At 38.7% G+C, this 21,644-nt stretch overlaps 2 protein-coding genes across 8 annotated transcripts in view; one reads left to right on the plus strand and one right to left on the minus strand.

Annotated features, from left to right (window-relative positions):
* The window catches only part of LOC127862414 (SCL-interrupting locus protein homolog), a 36,680-nt gene extending 18,807 nt beyond the window's left edge, over positions 1-17,873 (plus strand). For all 7 annotated transcript variants that reach the window (XM_052401513.1, XM_052401517.1, XM_052401519.1 and 4 more), the window contains exons 9-16: positions 1,960-2,046; positions 3,067-3,214; positions 4,311-4,414; positions 5,998-6,091; positions 6,654-8,500; positions 9,243-9,423; positions 13,446-13,597; positions 14,571-17,873. In XM_052401513.1, the coding sequence (XP_052257473.1) occupies positions 1,960-2,046; positions 3,067-3,214; positions 4,311-4,414; positions 5,998-6,091; positions 6,654-8,500; positions 9,243-9,423; positions 13,446-13,597; positions 14,571-15,645 (3,688 nt within the window). In that variant the 3' untranslated portion in view covers positions 15,646-17,873. The remainder of the gene's footprint in view (positions 1-1,959; positions 2,047-3,066; positions 3,215-4,310; positions 4,415-5,997; positions 6,092-6,653; positions 8,501-9,242; positions 9,424-13,445; positions 13,598-14,570) is intronic.
* The window catches only part of LOC127862417 (mediator of RNA polymerase II transcription subunit 26-like), a 312,703-nt gene that overhangs the window by 280,725 nt on the left and 10,334 nt on the right, over positions 1-21,644 (minus strand). The gene's annotated exons all lie outside the window — the stretch shown is intronic.

Raw genomic sequence — 21,644 nt, forward strand, 5'->3', positions numbered from 1 at the left:
AGCCGTTTATGCATGTGCGTAAATTGTCATAAATTATCCTCCCAGGTAAGCCTGTCGAGTCTGCGCAGGCTACAAGGGAAAACACTTTCCCCATACAATGGATTTGTGCTGAAAACAGACTTACTTTGTCCCTGAGTAGTCTGTGTGCAATGCACAGGTTAATCTGGAACAACACGTAACCCTTTGCATGCTGGGAAATTTGTCGTCTGCTAAAATGTTGTCTGCTGAATTTCAAAAATTAACAAATTCTTCTTTTTTTTTAAAGAATACTATCAGAATAGCAAACAGTTTGGATCATGATGAGAATGTGGCGTCTCATCTGGATCCAAACTGTTTGCAAAGGCCTTCAAAATTCGGTTCCAGCACTGAAAGGGTTAACCCAGTTTTCCCAGAACATGGTTATTGTATTAGGGCTACAAAAATATGGAAGCAGCCTTCTTGTAAGTTCTCTTTTTAGGGGTGGGAGGTTGGTATCATCAACACTGAACACACACTGCAGTCTTTCCGAAATACCGTCGGTCCTCGGATTTTTCCGATAATAGTTTGGAAAATCCGGAAATGATTCTAATATTGCCGGACCTCGTGTCCGGTAATAAAATTGTGGCGAAATTTGGAATTCCATAAGCTTTTTCCAGAAACGTTTCAAGGCAAAAATAAGGAATTTACCAAGTTATTTATGAAAACTCCAATCATGAAAAAAAAAATTTTTTGGTTGCATTTCTTGAATGACGTAGGTGCATTTACGGTATCCGAAGATTTTTGCTGCGTCGTCAATGCAAATTACACACTACGTCATCACTATATGAGTAGATTCGCAAAGGGAGAGAATCGATACCATATACTTTTGGTTCCCGTTATATCCGATTAATTTGTAAGCAAGCAGGGCATTACACAGGTCATTGTGATCTTCCCGCGATCTGTCAACACCTACACAGGAGTTCAAAGCGATCTGACAATATCTACACAGGAGTTCGAAGGAAAACAGAGTATCAAGATATATAACTGGTGATTTTGTTTTCATTTTATTTTTTAATATCTTGAAACGTTTCAATTAAAATTTGGTGAAAGAGCCAAACCAAACTCTCATGATGATCATGATGATCAAACTCAGCACTGCAGATGTTACAGCTTATGACCATTCAGCAGCTGTATACAAATGGCTGTTCAGATTGGATGGTTTTATGTAAAATTAAATTAATGAGGTTTTTCGTAACAAACTCACACCTACATACAGGACCAATAAAGTTTTCTACCATAATTAAAAAAAATCATCCAAATAATTCACTCAAAAGCATTGGGATTGACTTTAAAAAAAGTATAATTTTATAAGGTATGCTAGCCTACAACACCTTAGCAAAAAGATTAAGTATTGTATGCTCATGATACAGGGAGATGGTCTTCATCGACTTAATTATTAGCGCCCACCCAAGGCTATGCCTGATGGGTATCCAACGAAAGAAGATTAGTCAAAGGATGTGTCTTCAGTAGAGGATTCAGATATCCAGGATGAAGAGACAAATGCCAAAGAAATCTTGGCAATTCTGAATGATTAAATGCATGCTTTGTATATTAATCTGATAATATTACAATATTGTTAAAAATGTCATCTTTGTCTTTCGTCGTCATTTTTTACTTTTTGGGTCTGAAATAATCAGTCTGGGCCGGAAATAGCTGCATGATTATAGGACCTCATTGCCGGCAATAAATTATAATTTTGGGAAGGACTGCACTGTGTTTGTTGCCTAGTGTGGTGGTATCATAAACATGGAACACACAAAATATATACAAAACAACATGTGTAAATTAATAAAGAAATAATCAGAAACCAAAATATCTGGACTTCAGCAGTATTTTAACCCCTGACAATTTCATTAGATCCCTGAACATATCAAGCACAGGTTAATTTTACATTGTTGGTTTTCAGAATCTATTGCAATCTCTGTTGTTGTATTATTACAGATGGGTGAGTGGTGTGTCGTACGTGTACAGTCCCTACATTTGGGCCTGCTGCCTCCGATATCTACACAACTCACACATCACTGACAGGTAAGTGCAGATAAGGGATTGTGGATTCCTTATACTGAAACCTGGGTCACAGGGCTTGTTTTTACCAATTTTGGAAAATCCAATCTTTACCCATGACCTTGCCTTCAGAACACCTTTAATTTGAAAAAAAATGGAGTGGGCAAAAATATATTTTTATGCATATATTTGCCAGTTTGTAGTTCCTTCCTTTTTGACAGTTTCTCATAGCACCTTCATTTCTTTACCGATGTCTTTCATATTTGGCATGTACGTACCTTGCATGGACCTCTACCTTTTGATGAGGTTTGAGGTCACTGGGGTCAAGGCCACTGAGGCTAATAATAGATTTTTCCGTCACACTTTTTTGACCGTTTCTCATAGCACCTTCATTTCTTTACCGATGTCTTTCATATTTGGCATGTAGGAACCTTGCATGGACCTCTACCTTTTTGATGAGGTATGAGGTCACTGGGGTCAAGGTCAAGTTCACCGATGCTTATAATAGATTTTCACAAGGTCATACTTTTTTCCACACAATTAAACCATATATCGACAAAGCATCATTGGGGAGCATCCATCAGTTTTACTGATATCCTTGTGTCCATTTGGAATATCATCCCAAAGTGCTATACAATCAACTAAATAAAATTTTGTGGGCCCATAATCACCAATAAACGATTAACTGGTTGGATATTTCTTTTCATTCAAGAATTATTATTTCCTAAATCTTTTAAACAATTCTAAAAAGTAGACCATCATCCATTAAGTGAGCCTGGATTTGAAAAATGCTTTAAATGGAAAGCGTTATGTATCATCCTAGATAAGCCTATGGAGTCTGCACAGGCCAATCAGGGGCAACACTTTCCTGTTTTATTGAATTATTTGTTCACAGAATGTCTGTTCTAAATGAAAATCTAGTTCAGGCAGTATGTGTCGCCCTAGATTAGCCAATGTAGACTGCACAGTCTTATCTGGGACTACACTTAAAGCACATGCATTATGCCTCATTGTCCATGTACATGTTTTATTTACACTTTTCAGAGTGTGTTCTCCCCCAGACCCGTTCCTTCTTGTTCTGTACAACCCCACCCACTCGAAGCCAGAGTTCTACGAATGCTGCACTGCCAAGGGTGACAACAAGCTCACTTTTGATCTCTGTGTAGGCTACGATGCACTGCAAATTAACAAGGTATGCAGGAGTTTTGACTTACTTTTTTTATGAAAATTGACCAGTATTAAAAAGCTTTTAGTGGAGCAGCTCACTGTGTATCTCTTGCTTTCCTTATATACTGGATTTTTTTGGTAAGAAAGAAGTCTCTTACTTTAAACAAATAATTCACTTTTAGTGTACAGTGTTGTTCCTATTTAGCCTGTGGGTATCTGCACAGGCTAATTTTAGACAACACTTTAAGGACATGCAATAAGTTTTCTCAGGGTGCTGCTTATTTCTTATATATAGGGATGTCAATTTTCTGAATTATTTCGGAAATCCGGATTTGAGCCCACCAGGGACGATTTTGAGATGAATGAAATTCTGATGTTTGTTTAAGGGGGATGGGGGAAGCGACAAAGTCTTTGAGTGCGTGATTATTTGAGAAGGAATATTGTTAAAGCCTCATCAGAATTCCGGAAATTTGCGCTCGGTACTGATTTTGCCCAGTCTTATATTTATTGATTTCTGATTGGTACGCTGCTGGCACTGACATGAGCAGTAACTGACAAAACCTCTTTGCTACTTCTTGAAAACGGTACAATTCTACAAAAGTTGCAAATGTTGGCCATCTTGAAATTTTAAATTATCTATTAGAAAAGTAAAGCACTGCAATATCATATTTTCAAATAATATCTTTGCCAAAGTAAATATATTGATTGCTTATTTTTAAGGTTACTGGTTTCTGGTTTTCACTTTTTGCTGTCTAACGATATGCTTATTTTATTTCATGTGCAAAATATGTAACTCTACATGTTTTCGTTCAGTTGTTTTCAGATACGGCTAGGTTCATTGATTTTAATTTATTTTCGACGTTCTTTATAATATTTTTATAGAATAACCAATACACATGCAGTGTTACGGATGGCCTGGTTGATAATATTTTGCATTGTACTCGCCAGAAATTGCATCTAGAAAGACTTTAAAAAGAACAAAAAGCTAGGGCTCGGGGGCCTTTGCCCACTATTCCCTTTATCCTACTGCCTCAGACTCTCTGCTTAATTTTCCAGATTTCATATTTTGGACAAAAGTGACACCCCTGTTTCTTATATATATTTGAATTTGTGTCCTGTAGATGAGTGCTGGCAGCACAGACATTCTGGAACTGGACTTGAAGTCGGTCACTGAGGGACAGAAGCAAGAGCAGTTCATGTCTGCATTAGCTCATGTGGCAAGCAGGTAATCAGGGTTAGAGACAAACACATTTGCCGTAGTTGCCCAATGTTTTGACAGAAAATCTGGGGCCCGCCACAAATAAGGCCGCTTTCTTGGCTTAATGCATGTGCATAAAGTGTCATCCCAAAGAAGCGATACAAGACTATCTGCCTACTATGGACTTTTGTGTAGAAGAGACCTACTTTTAACAATAAATTCCATAAAATCAGAAAGTGTCGTCCCTGATTAGCCTGTGCAGATAGCACAGGTTAATCTGGGATAACACTCAACACACATTAAGTCCAGTTTTCCCAGAATTCGGCTCTTTTGAGGTTGTGGGCACCTGTTTATTTCCCATCCAGGATAATAACAGTGAGTAAAATAACTGTAGTGCACAAAGCAGGGTTTATTTTGCCTTTCGCCAAATAACCTAATCAGTGCTTTCCACAGGATTTTTTTCAGGCGCCCTGGGGCTGATAGGGGTGGTTCGGGAGGGGTGTCCCCTCGCGACGTTGATTTAAAAAAAAAAATTAACGTGTCAATTCCCGTTCTGTGGTGGGTTATAACTCATAGAAAAACAGCGTCAATAGACGTCATTTGGTGCTCTATGACTCTTAAAAAAAATCCCCCAGTCATTAAAAAATATATATAAGTAGTACTAGTTACCGGTTTTATATTACGTAAATGGTACAATTTCTTGCTAATCAAGCTGCGATAAACTCTTACTTCATGCCCGACGTCAATCAAAATTAATGGTCGATAGTTATCCCCGCCCTCATATGCATTCGCGTAACCGATTGGACGATGAACAGCACAGTTTGACGACTGGAAAGTTACCTGATACATCCTTGTCAGCATTTAAATGACTGTGTAATATGGCTAAAATAATCGATTAGCGCGTCATGCTATTCTCTTATCAGTGGATTATCCATTACCTCATGTGGTGTTTGTGGCGATTACTTGTGAAAGTAGGTACTGAGTGCTCTTTTAAAACAGGGAATATTAATATACTGATAGAGAAACCTTGATTTTTTTTGACAATCTCCACTTTCTTTTACTGAAAAATACTCTGATCGGAAAATTAAAAGCGCCCTGGGGACTTTGATTTAGAAATTCAAGCACCCTGGCGAGGGATCGTTAAATGGCCTGTGCAAAGCCCTGCTAATGAATGCAAATTTACACATACCAATGAAGACAATATTGTTTTGTTTTAGTTATTTCTTTGTGTGATAAAACCTCATACAAAAGGCACAATTAGAACAGTGAATGCCAGACTAAGAGGAATTGGGCAAATGACAATTTTGAAAATATTGATGCCCTACAAAACTGAAACAGCAGTTTCAACATTTGATACTAAATTAGGAATAGACTTTTAACAATTGAATTGCTTAAATGCAGTCATTTAATAGATTCAATTGTGTAAATTCTTATCTTATTTAATATCAAATGTTGAAACTGCTTTTTCAGTTTTGTCTATTTATTAAAAAACTTTGTGGAAATTTGTCTACTGGTAGTGTATTTGATTACAGTTTGATGTATAGATTTGGCACTACTAAATATATAACAGCAATATGGCTAGGCAATTTCCATTTTGTGTCCATTTTCAGTTCCCAGAATGAGAGTAGGAGATCCTTGTCCCCAGACCCCGTATCCAGTGATGATATTACTCCGCGCCTTAAACCAGCACCTTACAAGTCACGGGTGAGTCTTTATTATTACTTGAAAAAACATTTGAGCCGTGCTCTGTGAAAAGGGGGTTTAATGCATATGCCTTAAGTTTTGTCTCTGATTAGCTTGTGCAGTCCGCACAGGCTTGTCTGGGACGGCACTTTCCGTCTAAATTGGATTTTGCTAAAAAGATACTTTAAACAGAAAATATCATAAAAGCGGAAAGTGTCGTCCCTGATTAGCCTGTGCAGACTTCACAAGCTAATCTGGGACGACAATTTACGCACATGCATTTAACCCCTTTTTCATAGAGCACAGCCAATTAAAAAAATGTCTTTAATTACTGGGTATAAGAGTTGGCATTTGGCAAGAGAGCCAGTGGCTACTTTAATTACTTAAATCATAAAAAATATTTTTTAATTTATTGTTATAAATATAAAAAAAAGAGTAATAATCACTGCAAAATATATAAATTTGCTACATACTTGACACAGGGACAGTGTTGTGCAAAATAAAACAAAAGTATTACAAGTTGTATCAAATAACTTGAAGGAAATAGGTTGGTCTTATATGTCTCATGTTCCCTGTGTTTCAGCTTCCAATGGTGCAGTCAATGGTCCCTGAGGTCACTCTGTTCTTTGGAGACGAGGACACCACTTTTGTGCCAAACGTTCAACACCCGTTATCAAGACCAGGTTTTCCTGGGCCTGAAATGAAACGACCACCTGTGGCCACTTCGACCCCACATCAGTCGTCAGGTGGGCCTGTTCCAAGCAGTTCTGTACCAGCTCTTCAAAAAAATACAGCTGGGAATCGCCCTGCTCAGGTTCCCACATCAGCTAACGATTACATGAACTTTAACAATCCAAATTCTGTTGCCCATGCCATGAACAGGAATGTGGGGCCACAAACTAATGCCATGAGACCAGATTTGCCCCCAGTCAGCCAGAACATCAATGGAAGCAGTGTTGCAGCCTCCAGCTCCGCAGTGCACCCTCATCATTCCGCCTACCCCGCACATGCAGGTCACCCGCCCGCTGGAGGCCCAGTAAGGCTGTATTGTACCTGCCCTAGTTGTCCAAGACCTCCACCAACATCGCAGATGTACGGCCATCCCAGTAATGGATCCAACTTTGACCCCAGCAGACCGTCGGGTCCAGGTCCCTATCCGTACCCTAGACCCCAGTTTTCCAATTTTGGCCCACCACCTCCAAGATTGCTTGGTACGGCTCACTTTAATGGATACCCTGGACCAACCCCTGGCTCCCAATCAGGCATGTCGGCTCCAGCATGCGCACCAGTCCCCGTCCACCATTCCTACCCACCGGCAGCTCACGAGTACCAACATCCTGCTTCGATGCCATATAGTTCTGCTCAACCCATGACATTCCCCAGTTCTCAAGCTCAACTGACATTACAAGGTGCTCCTAATGTTATGCAAGAAGGTTCTCAGCAGCGTGCTAAAATGCAATCAGAAAATCCCCGAATGATGCCCACAATTCCAAATGCCAGTAACATACATACAAACTCCGCTACCCCAAGACCTTTGATACAGCAGTCATATGCTGCGCAGTCGTCAGGACCAATGCTGTATTCATCCACTGCACCTGCCCCTCAGGCCAGTCTGGGACTACCATCTAGAGTGGACGACAGAAAAGTCCCACCTCAAGTCTCGAGTCAGAGTGGGGAAGATGTGTCAGTGAACGGAAGCGGTGAGATTCGCAGATCCGATCAAAGCTCAGACAACAGTGGTCGGTCTAGTGATGACAGTGGGCTTAGCTTCACCCCAGAGAAAAACAATTCCCCAGCTAACCCTGGTCCTCTGAAGTCTTATCAAGCAGAGTCATCTAATGGCGAACTTAAATTGTCTCTTTCTTCTGTAAAGTGGGAAAATATTCCACCAGAGATTTATCAGTTGCTGTTGAGACAAGAACAGCAGTTGAAGCAGTTGCAAGCTCAAATAGAAGTGCTTCAGTCCCAATCCTTGAACAACACAACTGTTGAAAGTGCCATGAACTCTAATCAGTTGAGTCCGCAGTCTGTCCAGAAATGCTCAGCAGGCACCAACACCTCCCTGGCATACAACGAACTGAAAGAACAAGTCTCGGCTTGCATGCAAACCAGTCATCAACAAGAGCAGAGTGATCGAGCCATTTCAAGCCAGACAGAGAATCGGAAACACGGTAATGGAAATGCAAATGCCAATAACAGAGATGTCTCGTCGAATTCAAGCGGAAGTGGGTGTGAAACGCGGACCCCGTTAGAGATCCGACATCGCGGCCGCCTGCCTATGAACAGCACACAGAGGGAGGATGCGGGAGAGCTGGACATATCCCAGGGGGAGCTGGTGGCCTTGATGAACAACATGCATGACAAGACCATAGACAGCATGCAGTCAGAGATGATTGTGGACCTGCCGAGTTTCCAGTCTTCACCCTCTAGGTAAAACAGCTTCTTGCAGTAATGAAATTCCTTCCAAGTAATACAGCTTTCACAAATATGAAATTCCTTCCAGGTAATACAGCTTCTGGCAGTAATGAAATTTGGTCTGACATTTATATTTGTTTTCTGGAATCCCTTGTAATAAGGAATTCTTTTTATTCATTGTATGTTTAAGAAATAATATTTTTCTATCATGGTTTGTTGTCCAATAACCCACAGTAAGGAGTATAGATGCGTAGGAATTAAATCACGAGGATTCACAATTTCCACTACTAGCTTGGGGGAAAAAGACCTGTTGAGTTCCAATTACTTCCTCTGAAAATACATTCTTAGCGAAAATTGGGCTTAATGCACGTGTGTGATTATCCTGTGCAGACTTCACAGCCTTCCCAGGTCGACACTTTACGCAAGTACATAAAACCCACAGTGTGGCTCCTTTGTTAGCACATATTGCTTTTCTTTAAAAAAAAATGTTTGGATTAAGTAAACCTGCTTGCACTTTCCCAGAGTCAGCTGGTTTTCCAAGTAAGACGATTTTGCATTTCACTGTTTGTTTTTAGATGAGTTTTTTTCTGGCAAAGTCTGACAGGCAGACAATGTTATGCCTTGGTATCTTTTGCACGATTTAGAAATTCTTCTCATGTTTTTTTTGGGGGGGAAAACCCATATTTTTCCAATGCTTCATATCTGCTTTCATAAAAGCGGAATGAACATTTTGATAAATGTATGGACCATTTTGCAGGTCACCCCGAAGCCAGGAGTCGTGTAACGAGTCTGCGTTCAACCTGTCGCCGAGGTCCCCAATATCTGCGAGCATGTGTGATGCGCAGCGAGAAACCAGCGAGACAGAGGAGTATACGGATGAGGAGGAGGAAGACAACACTGCAGGGACTGATAATCCAGAGTACTACAACAGACTGATGGTGAGTACTACAACATACTCGTGGCTTTTCAGGGTCAGCACGTTCGGTCAACAATTGATTTTTTATTAGAATATACCTCCTTTAAATTAAAAATTCAATTACAGCAGAAAGTGTTGTCCTGTATTAACCTACACAGGCTCATCTGGGATGACACTTTAGGCACTTTAAGAATGAAGCTTATCGACATGATTTGCAATTATTAACAGTTTTTGCGTCATATCATTGGGTCAGTTAATGTGCTTTTCCTTTTCTTGGGTGAGGTGGTTTACCAGTACAAAGTGTGCAAACTTAATGCCAGTAACTGACAACTGCCCTACTTGACTCTGGGAAAGGGGTTCAAGGCTGTAGAAATAATTCCAGGGCCAATCCTTACACGTGTTATGTGGACAAAATAGGTTCTCATTTTGAGGGAGGAACCCCACTTTTGAAGTGCTCAGTACCTTTTTATCCCCCACTTTAGGCGGAGGGATATTGTTTTGGTGTTGTCCGTCTTTCTGTCACTTTAATGTCCGGAGCTATATCTTGGAAGTGCTTTGGCAGATTTCAGTGAAACTTGGTATGAGTATATATATAAGGATGATGCACACCAAATGGCATTGTAAACCATCTGTTAACAAGAGATTGCCAGGCAATATTGTCCCCTACCGGTGAAACTCCAACATTGTCAGTAATTTATTTTTTTAGCTCATCTATTTTTGAGAAAAAAAATGAGGTATTGTCATCACCTCGGCTTCGGCGTCCGGTTAAGTTTTGCGCTAAGGTCCACTTTTTCTCATAATGCTATTGCATTCAAACTTGATACGCTTGCTTACTATCATGAGGGGCTGGGCAGGCAAAGTTAGCTAACTCTGGCTTGAATTTTGACAGAATTATGTGCCCTTTTTATACTTAGAACATTGAAAATTTTGGTTAAGTTTTGTGTTTAGGTCCATTTTATTCCTTAAGTATCAAAGCTATTGCTTTCATACTTGCAACACTTACTAACTATCATAAGGGGACTGTGCAGGCAAAGTTATGTAACTCTGACTGGCATTTTGACAAAATTATGTGCCCTTTTTATACTTAGAAAATTGAAAATTTGGTTAAGTTTTGTGTTAGGGTCCACTTTTTTCCTAAAGTATCAAAGCTATTGCTTTCATACTTGCAACACTTACTAACTATCGTAAGGGGACTGTGCAGGCAAAGTTATGTAACTCTGACTGGCATTTTGATGGAATTATGGGCCCTTTATGCTTGAAAATTTGGTTAAGTTTTGTGTTTTGGTCCATTTTACCCCTAAAGTATCATAGATATTGCTTTCATACTTGGAACACTGGCAAACTATCATAAGGGGACAGTAAAGGACAAGTTGTATAACTCTGGTTGTCATTTTTACGGAATTATGGCCCTTTTTTGGCTTAGTAACTTTGAATATATGGTTACATTTTGTGTTAAGATCCACTTTACTTCTAAAGTATCAAGGCTATTGCTTTTAAACTTCAAATGCTTTCATGCTATCATGAGGGTACTGTACCTGGCAAGTTGAATTTGACCTTGACCTTTGAATGACCTTGACTCTCAAGGTCAAATTATTAAATTTTGCTAAAATTGCCATAACTTCTTATTTATGATTAGATTCGATTGATACTTAGACAAAACAACTCTTACCTGACATAACCCCCCCACCCCCTGAATCCCCCCCCCCCCCATTTTTTTTTTTAATTAGAGATCATCTAATAAATGACCACCACACCCTCACACTATACCCCCCCCCCCACCCCAAAAAAATAATTTTTATGTCCCCAGTAGGGTGGCATATAGCAGTTGAACTGTCCCTCAGTATGTCAGTCAGTCTGTCCGTCCATCCGGAAAAAAATTAACATTGGCCATAACTTTTTCACTTTTGAAGATAGCAACTTGATATTTGGCATGCATGTGTATCTCATGGAGCTGCACATTTTGAGTGGTGAAAGGTAAAGTTCAAGGTCATCCTTCAAGGTCAAATGTCAAATTTATGGTGTCTGTCCGTCCGAAAACTTTAACATTGGCCATAACGTTTTCAATATTGAAGATAGCAACTTGATATTTGGCATGCATGTGTATCTCATGAAGCTGCACATTTTGAGTGGTGAAAGTTTAAGGTCTAGGTCATCTTTCAAGGTCAAAGGTAAAAAAATAATAATTCAAAGCGGCATTATCATGAAGCTGCACATTTTGAGTGGTGGAAGTTCAAGGTCATCCTTCAAGGTCAAAATCATCCTTCACGGTCAAGGTCATCCTTCAAGGTCAAAGGTCAATTATTATTTTTTAATTTCGAAGCGGGGTTCTCATGAAGCTGCACATTTTGAGTGGTGGAAATTCAAGGTCATGGTCATTCTTCAAGGTCAAGGTCATCCTTCAAGGTAAAAAAATATATAAAAAAATCAAAGTGGCGTTCTCATGAAGCTGCACAATTTGAGTGATGGAAGTTCAAGGTCAAGGTCATCCTTCAAGGTCAAGGTCATCCTTCAAGATCAAAGGTCACTTATTTTTTTAATTTCAAAGCGGTGTTCTCATGAAGCTGCATATTTTGAGTGGTTGAAGTTCAAGGTCAAGGTCATTCTTCAAGGTCAATGTCATCCTTCAACGTCAAAGGTAAAAAAAATTAATTTCAAAGCGCCGTTATCATGAAGCTGCACATTTTGAGTGGTGGAAGTTCAAGGTCAAGGTCATCTTTTAAGGTCAAAGGCCAAAAAAATTGTCAAAGCGGCGTTCTCATAAAGCTGCACATTTTGAGTGATGGAAGTTCAAGGTCAAGGTCATCCTTCAAGGTCAAAGGTAAAAAAACAACATTTTTTTTTCAAAGCGGCGCAATAGGGGGCATTGTGTTTCTGACAAACACATCTCTTGTTTTTTTCAAACATGGTTAAAAAACACAAATATTTATTTTTATTATTTTATTTTTGAAATACCGTCAAACCATCCCACCCAAGAATCCACCCCGCCAAAACAAAATTGTGTTTTTTTTGCATTTTTGGAAGATAATGTAATAAATGACCACACCTCCACACTAAACACCACTCTCCACTTCACCCCTCTCTCCTTTGTGATTGAAATTGAGATAGGTCCCTACACCTTTAAAAAGAGAAATAGATGAGCGGTCTGCAACCGCAAGGCGGTGCTCTTGTTTATTTTTTGTTGCCGTAGGAACAAAATGAAATGACGTGCATAATTTCCATATTGCCATCTATCCATGTTTCAAGTTTTATGAAAAAATATGAAGATACTCTTTAAGTTATCGCAGGATCCAGAAAAGTGTGACGGACAGACTGACAGATAGAGTGCAAACCATAGGTCCCCTCCAGTTTCACCGGTAGGGGACTATAACTGAGTTATTGTCCTATTGTATCTTAAAAAAAAGGTTTTTTAGTGTCAAATATAACACTTTTGTGTCCAGAAGCATATTGGCGGGGGATATCAATTCTACGAATTTGCTTGTTGAATATGTATGCATTGGTTGTTTTCTTGAAGTTTTCTTACGTATTTCAACAGACTTGTTCCTTTTTCTAAAATATAATTTAAGTACAAAGCGTATTTTAACAAACCAAAATTCTTACTTTGATTTTAACAAATATAAACCCATGTTTTAAATTATTTGCAGATGTCAATAGTCTGTAGTAGGACAACATCCTGAAGTTGGAGAGTCTAAACACTGCCTAATGCATGTGTGTAAATTGTCATCCCAGATAAGCCTGTGCAGTCCGCACAGGCTTATCAGGGACTATAATTTATTCTAAGACTGGATTTTAATTAATAAAAGAACCTTAACACAACAAAGCGGAAAGTTGCATACCTGATAAGCATGTTCACACTGCACTGGCTTATCTGGGACGACACTTTGCCCAGTTATGCCCAGTGTTCCCAGACTGCAGTTCATTTTGTGTTCATGTATTGCCTGTGTAGGACATCAGTAAGTTACTGAGTCAGAACTATTTTATGTGCTGTTTTGTGTTGAGGTGAATATGCTGGTAGTTGAAGTAATTAGCAATTGATTTTAACTGCAGGACAACATCAAAAAGTTGCTGAGCCAGAACACAACAGAGACAACCCTGGAGAGAGACGGGTACGTGGGCGACATTTCCTCCGATCCCAACACGCCTGTCAAGTTGGCACATGAGAACATCAAACTGGGGGAACATCTACAGTCATTCCTGAGGTATAAGCGGCTGAATCCTCATAAATAGGTCTTCTTGATGAATGTGATGCGTGTCATGTGAAAAATGGTTTTATGTCATGTGTTGCTAGCGTAGCAGTCTGGTCAGTGATTTTTCGGGTCAAATTTGGTGCTGTAATTTCCATTCTCAAAAATTATATATTTTTTCAAATCACTGACTAAAATTCCCTAATATAGGTTTCTAGAAAAAACAGCAACATTTAGTTCATGTCCCAAATTAGCTCTGTAATTTGAACCTTATTTAATATAATATTGAAAACACTTTTTTTTCAATTTAAAAATAATATTTTTGCAAAAAAACACAACACCAATTCCTCAATTTTATTCATGTCATTTTCCCCCAATCTGAAGGGTCATGGCCCCATTCCCCAAATGTGACAAAGACTTGTCCAGGAGTGGCCCTACTATTTAGACCACACAACTTGGATGACATCTATGTAGTCATTATGTGTCAGTTGGGCTAGATGCTTTAAAACACTAATATTACTCTTATATTGCAGACAGAAAAATGTCATATTTTAAGTGTGTGTAAGCTTATTAAAGTGTAGCTTAAGTGTAATTATTCTCAGGTTAAAACCATGAAATGTGAATTGCTAAGTTTTACTTTTTCTCTGAATTTCTTTTGTGTTGTTCAGTACAGCACACCGCTATTTCAAAGGAGATGAGTACGGCTGTATTAAAACTGGGCTTAATGCATGTGCGTAAAGTGTTGGCTCAGCACAAGCTGATGTGGGAAAAAAATTTCCGCCTAAATGGATTTGTTTTTGTTTAAAGGAAGTCTCTATTAGCAAAAAATCCAGTTTAGACAGAAAGCGTTGTCCCTGATTAGCCTGTGTGGACTGAACTGGCTAATCTGGGAAGACACTTTACACATATGCATTTAGCCCGTTTTCCCTGAGGTAGTCTCAGATACTGTAACAAGTGAACAACTCTGATCCCCTGTTCCCCTTTGTAGGTTTGACGCCAGCAGTACTAAGGCTCCCACTGACATGACCTTCATTCCGAAGATCAACTACGTGTCCATGTTCCTCGACTCATCCGACACAGACACCTCCATGGAGATTAACGCCATGGCGATGAAATACCTGAAAGACGAACAGCTCACTCAACTCACGAAACTGCAGGCGAAGAATCGACTGCTTCAGGGCTCCAAAAAGGCATCAGAGAAGACGGCCTTACTTCAGAGGATTCTCAAGGCAGAAGAGGAGAGTACGCCAAATGTAACCACCGTGGGAATGTCCGACAATAATTTGACTTTTGCTACCAAGCGTTACCTAGAACGACACGGTCTATTGAATGACAGGACCTCTGGTAACACTACAGCCAGTGAGAGCACGCAGAACGACAGCTACCAACTGAGAACTAACTACAGCACCATGACATCTGGCTCAGAAGATGGAGTCGCGCAGGTCACTCATGAAGTTTTGAGCACACCAGCTAGTCGTAGAACAAATCAGGCCGATACTTTGACCCCAAATTCTGCTCAAGCGTCCAGTAGTCCGTATGAGAATAGGAACAACAATGCGGGTCAAGACTCCTCTAGGAATACGTACAACGACTCGCGTCAAAGTGTCGAAAGTGGCTACACGCGGACTCCCAAACCATACCATGCCATGTCGCGAGTGGATGAACACCAGCGTTTCTTACAGAATAATAGCAACGCTAACAAAGTTACAGATCAACAAAACTTTACCCCTTACTCGCAGAATAATAGTAACACTAACAAAGTTACAGATCAACAAAACTATACCCCTTACTCACAAAAACCTTCACCGTATCTGCAGAGCACTAGGCCAGACTTTGGGAACGGCATGGGAAAGTATGCCAGTCCCCAGATAACTCCGGCTCCAAATCAGAACAAGTTTTCTCCCCCTTCTGGGGCAAAGATGCAGCCGAAAAACATGCAGAATCAGTCTGAAATGCCTGGGGTACCGAGCTATTACAGTACACGTCAGCATCGTGAGGAGACGAATGAAGATGATAGAATATTAGATATTACACGCCTTAAACAATTACCAAAATTGCTTTAAAATGTGGCTTTCTTTAGTTAGATGATTTTTTTTTGCGCTAAATGATATATTTAAAAAATCGTTATAATTCAAATAGCATTGTGCTTTGAAGCTGCATTTAGCGTTTCTAAAATTTCATGTCTTGTTTTTTATGAGGCAGTTTGCATAAAGTTAATATTGCTTCTATGTCTGCATATTTAGTTGTCACATAGGGACATAGTGCTTGATATATTTGCCAAAAATTTCCAACGAAGTATTTTGCTATCATTGCATTCTCCAGTTTATTTATGAATTATACCGAAGCATCGGTTAAAAAATAGATTGTTGATTGCCATATTTATCCTATAGAATAACATTTTGTAGGATTCAAATACCAGTAGCATATTTTTATGCATACATTTGTTTTAAGTATTACCTCAAAGAAATAACCTTTATTCTGCCGATTCGTTTATTTGTACAGGTCTGTTTTACAAAGGGCTGTGATATCTTGTATTCTATTGTCTCATTTTTACATATATACAAAGGATATTTATGTTTATACTCCTAGTTTTACATTTTATTTTATCTCTTTGTTTGATTTTAATTGTTCTTTGATGCCCAAGGCATTACCGTCCACTTGTAATAAGTATGGTCCATCAAATGTTCAGGAGGAATTTTTGCATGATATTTTGCAGAGCTATCTGTCTCATGTGTTCCAAGCTGAACCAGTTTAGTTTTTAAATTTGAATATAATTATAGTTTAATGGAGTTAGTAAATTAATTCATTGCAAGGTGTCTTCTAGAAAGCATAGGTTTTTAGTAGGTGAAATACTTAGGCAAAAGTTATAAAATCATACATAAAGTTCATTTAAACAAGCATGTTCCCAATAAATTACATATTTCTACTACATTATTAATCAGTAATTTTTGTATGTGGAAATTATGTTATGTAAGTTTTTTATATGGGCCATGCTCTGTGAAAAGAGGGTTTAATGCATGTGCGACAAGTGTCGTCCAGGATAAGGCAAGGTTAATCAGGGACGACACTTTCCGCGTTTACATTTTTGTTTCAAGAAAGTTAATTGCTAGCTAAAATCAAGTTTAGACGGAAAGTGTTGTTCCTTATTAGCCTCGGACGACACTTTATGCACTTGCATTAAACATTCTTTTAACAGAGTGCAGCCCAAATCATTTTGCAAGTAACACTTTTAGCTTTATTCATGAAGAACTCATTGAACATTTTTACTGATATCTGAAAATATGGTAGCTTCAGAAGTTGAACAAGAATATCTTCAGAAATTGTAAAATGAGTTATATTGTTTTTTAATGTAAATGTTTTAGTATTTGTAAAAAAAATCTTGATTGTATGTAGATGCTTATTTACTTCTGCTTAAGATCAATTTTATGAGCATATACATATACTGTATAAGTTTACAATCAAGAAGACAATTATTGTGTAAGTTTAAAATGATAAATATAATTGAGTATTTCAAGGAAGACATGTTTTGTATCAATGATCCTAGATAATTCTAATGTATATTAGATTTACGTTTGTTTAGTTCTTATAGTCATTTAGAAAGAAAAGAAGCATTTAGTCTGTTGTAGCGACATTCATCTGAGAATGTGTTCTTAAGTTACAACCTTATTGAATTATAGTATAATTAGTAATTTTAGTGCTAACAATAATATTTGCATTGTCTGGCTCTTATCATAATTGTTGCTAGATACTCAGTAGTTGAATTGCATTTTGAAATTTCACATTCAACAAACAAATACAAAAACAGAATGAAGATAAATGTGTTCATGAATGAAACTACCCATCTGAAAAGAAACACAACTATTTGAAAGTATACTGTATTATAATTTCAAAATATTTATATTTGTGCTGTTTTGTGTTCAGTCAAGTATGATGGTACTAGAAGTCATTAGAAATTTTATGTTTACTGTAAAACTGGAAGTTGAGCTCATTTTGTAACGCAAAAATTTGCTCCTGAATTTGTTCATATATGAGACGCACTGTGGGCTTACTGCATGATCTAACATGTCCATAAAAGCAGAAAGTGTCATAACTGATTTTCCAGTTCAAACTGCACATGCTTAACTGAGACGAAACTTTGCGCACATGCATTAAGCCCCATAGATACAAAGTGCTGTCAATAGGTGGAGTTCTTTGGCTGAACTTTTATTCTTACACTGTTCTGTTGATTGTTCACATGTACATAGTATTTTATTTATAAATTATTTGAATAAAATATTTATTTTTAACTATATGTGAATGTGTTTGTTGTGCATGGCTCAGGCCACTGGTTCCTTATAAATACAGAGACACTATCTTGTGATCATGAGAAAGCCAGTTTGTAAATACACAAGTGTGATAATACTCAGTAGTTACTCTGCCATTCGCCAAATAAGCCAATGGTTATATGTAAGGTACCGGTAATTTGTCTAAAGAAATTCCCATTTGGCTACAAGTATTTCTTTATACTCGACCATAAAATATTAAAAAAAACAAGCAAATTGAATTGATATTCCCCCACCAAATAAACTTTGGTGACGGATGGAAGCAAATCCCTTGATACACAGTATAATCATTAAGCGTAGGGTTATATTATTAGGTAATAATTAAGTGGAGTGTTTGAATGAATTGTAATTCGTCTTATTGATATCTACACACCAATGAAGTTTCTTGTTGAAATCTTGCAGTGTTTCCGAGATATAGCCTTGAAAAGTTGCATCATACAAAAACAACAAAGGGCAATAACTCTTAGTTAAGACAGTGCAGGGTTTTGGCACTTCCTCACATTGATTTCTACACACCTATGAAGTTTCATGTTGACGTATAGTTTCTGAGGTATAACCTTTAATAGTTTTGTGACCGACAGATGGACAACGCCAATTCTATATCCCTCCGCCTTTTGACGGCAATAATAATAAACAATCGGGACATAAACAGGGCACATTGACTACAGAAAATTTTGAGCCAGGTGAGCCCCAACCTTTAACAAGTTTTTTTCGAGGGATACAAGGTTTGTAGAAGTTCATCCAAGTGATTGTGACGGTTGCAAGAGCTCAATTAATTGTTGTCCACTCAGGTACTTCTTAAAAGTACCTCAAGTACTCTCAAATATACTGCAATGTCCCACTGATATGGAAGATATGCTTAAAGGCACATGGTACTACTCCAGGGTACTTTTTAGTACAGTATATTTTGCGTATCTCTAGAACTTAGTAGTATATACCATGGTACTTTTAAGTAGTATCTTAGTTAACAATGAGAGCAGATAGGAAAGGAACTGCAACAGTTTCCACACAATATCTAGAGAAAGACTTGGCCTAATCATATGAGCTGCGCTCTGACAAAAGGGGGTTTAATTCATGTGCGTAGTGTCGTCCCAGAACAGCCTGCAATTAACTCGGTCTTTACAGGTTTATGCTGTTTGCTGCTCATCAGTATCTATTAAAGGGTTGGAAATTGAGCTTTCTATGGGACTGCTAATGCGTAAAAATACGTTAGTTGTAAAGGGTACAAGGAAGTCTTAATAGTCACAGATAAGCCTGTGCAGACATTAATTACTTCCATATGCCTGTGCTGACATAACATCCATTAGCCTGTGCAGACATCACCTCCACCCAAACTATATTTATTGAGTACAAACCGTAAAACTTCTATTTACAACATTGACCTCTTTTACTGGCTGCAAAAGCAATTCCATGCTGGTTCTGCATGTCAGTTTGGTGAATACAAACTAAGTTATTTGCATGTGTTGTTAATTTTGTGCCACATTAGTTTAAACCTATTTATTATGCCCCCCTTCGAAGAAGAGGGGGTATATTGCTTTGCACATGTCTGTCAGTCTGTCGGTCCGTCTACTAGGTGGTTTCCGGATGATAACTCAAGAACGCTTGGGCCTAGGATCATGAAACTTCATAGGTACATTGATCATGACTCCCAGATGACCCCTATCAATTTTGAGGTCACTAGGTCAAAGGTCAAGGTGACCCGAAATAGTAAAATGGTTTCCGGATGACAACTCAAGAACACTTTGGCCTAGGATCATGAAACTTGATAGGTAGATTTTTCATGACTCGCAGATGACCCCTATTGATTTTCAGGTCACTAGGTCAAGGTCACAGTGACCCGAAATAGTAAAATGGTTTCCGGATGATAACTCAAGAACGCTAAGGTCTAGGATCATGAAACTTGATAGGTAGATTGATCATGACTCGCAGATGACCCCTATTGATTTTCAGGTCACTAGGTCAAGGTCACAGTGACCCGAAATAGTAAAATGGTTTCCGATGATAACTCAAGAACGCTTATGCCTAGGATCATGAAACTTCATAGGTAGATTGATAATGGCTGGCAGATGACCCCTATTGATTTTCAGGTCACTAGGTCAAAGGTCACGGTCACGGTGACCCGAAATAGTAAAATGGTTTCCGGATGATAACTCAAGAACGCTTATGCCTAGGATCATGAAACTTCATAGGTACATTTATCATGACTCGCAGATGAACCCTATTGATTTTCAGGTCACTAGGTCAAAGGTCAAGGCGACCCGAAATAGTAAAATGGTTTCCGGATGATAACTCAAGAACGCTTATGCCTAGGATCATGGAACTTGATAGGTAGATTGATCATGACTCGCAGTTGACCCCTATTGATCTTCAGGTCACTATATCAATGGTCAAGGTCACGGTGACCAGAAATAGTAAAATGGTTTTCGGATGATAACTCAAGAACGCTAATGGCTACGATAATGAAACTTCATAGGTACATTGATCATGACTCGCAGATGACCCCTATTGATTTTGAGGTCACTAGGTCAAGGTCATGGTGACCCGAAATAGTAAAATGGTTTCCAGATGATAATTCAAGAACGCTTATGCCTAGGATCATGAAACTTCATAGGTACATTTATCATGACTCGCAGATGACCCCTATCAATTTTGAGGTCACTAGGTCAAAGGTCAAGTTCACAGTGACCCGAAATAGTAAAATGGTTTCCAGATGATAACTGAAGAACGCTTATTCCTAGGATCATGAAACTTAATAGGTAGATTGATCATGACTAGCAGATGACCCATATTGATTTTCAGGTCACTAGGTCAAAGGTCAAGGTCACGGTGACCCGAAATAGTAAAATGGTTTCCGGATGATAACTCAGGAACGCTTTTGGCTAGGATCATGAAACTTCATAGGTACATTGATCATGACTGGCAGATGGCCCCTATTGATTTTCAGGTCACTTGGTCAAAGGTCAAGGTCACAGTGACAAAAAACATATTCACACAATGGCTGTCACTACAACGGAGAGCCCATAATGGGGGGCATGCATGTTTTACAAACAGCCCTTGTTTTAGCTTGATTGCATCGAAAGCCTCAGGCTTATAGAAACCCTCTCAAGTCCGCTTGCGGGACTAGAACCAGTACTTGATATCTTTGGGGGAGATCCAAAGAACACTCCCACAGTGGGGATCGAACCAGTAATCTCCTGGTCGCTAAGTGGACACCTTAATCATTATTACACGACGACCTTGTGCCACATTAATGTTTCGAATTGTCACATCCAGTAAATGTCATTATTATTGTTGTTATTGCTAGTATGAACATATATTTCAGCATTATTAAAAAGGTTCAACCTTGGTTGTGCAATGTTTCTTATGAACCCTTTACCCCAAAAGAACCAAAGAGAAAATGGCTTTTCCAAACATAACAAGGCTATTGTCAAGCAATATGGTCCCCTACCGGCTCCACCATCGTCAGAAATTCCAACTCTTTCAGATTTTTTTTTTTGGTTGCCATAGCAACCAAAATTTTTGACATAGGAACAAAATGAAATGACGTGCATACTGTCCATATTGCCATCTATCCATGTTCCAAGTTTCATGAAAAAATATTCAAAACTTTTAAAGTTATTGCAGGATCCAGAAAACCACCATTTTCAGCGGTATTTTTTGTCTATTTGTTGCCATAGCAACCAGAATTTTTGACTGAGGAACAAATGAAATGACATGCATAATGTCCATATTGCCATCTA

This window comes from Dreissena polymorpha, chromosome 16, assembly GCF_020536995.1.
Source record: "Dreissena polymorpha isolate Duluth1 chromosome 16, UMN_Dpol_1.0, whole genome shotgun sequence".
In the NCBI taxonomy this organism is placed as follows: Eukaryota; Metazoa; Mollusca; class Bivalvia; order Myida; family Dreissenidae; genus Dreissena; species Dreissena polymorpha.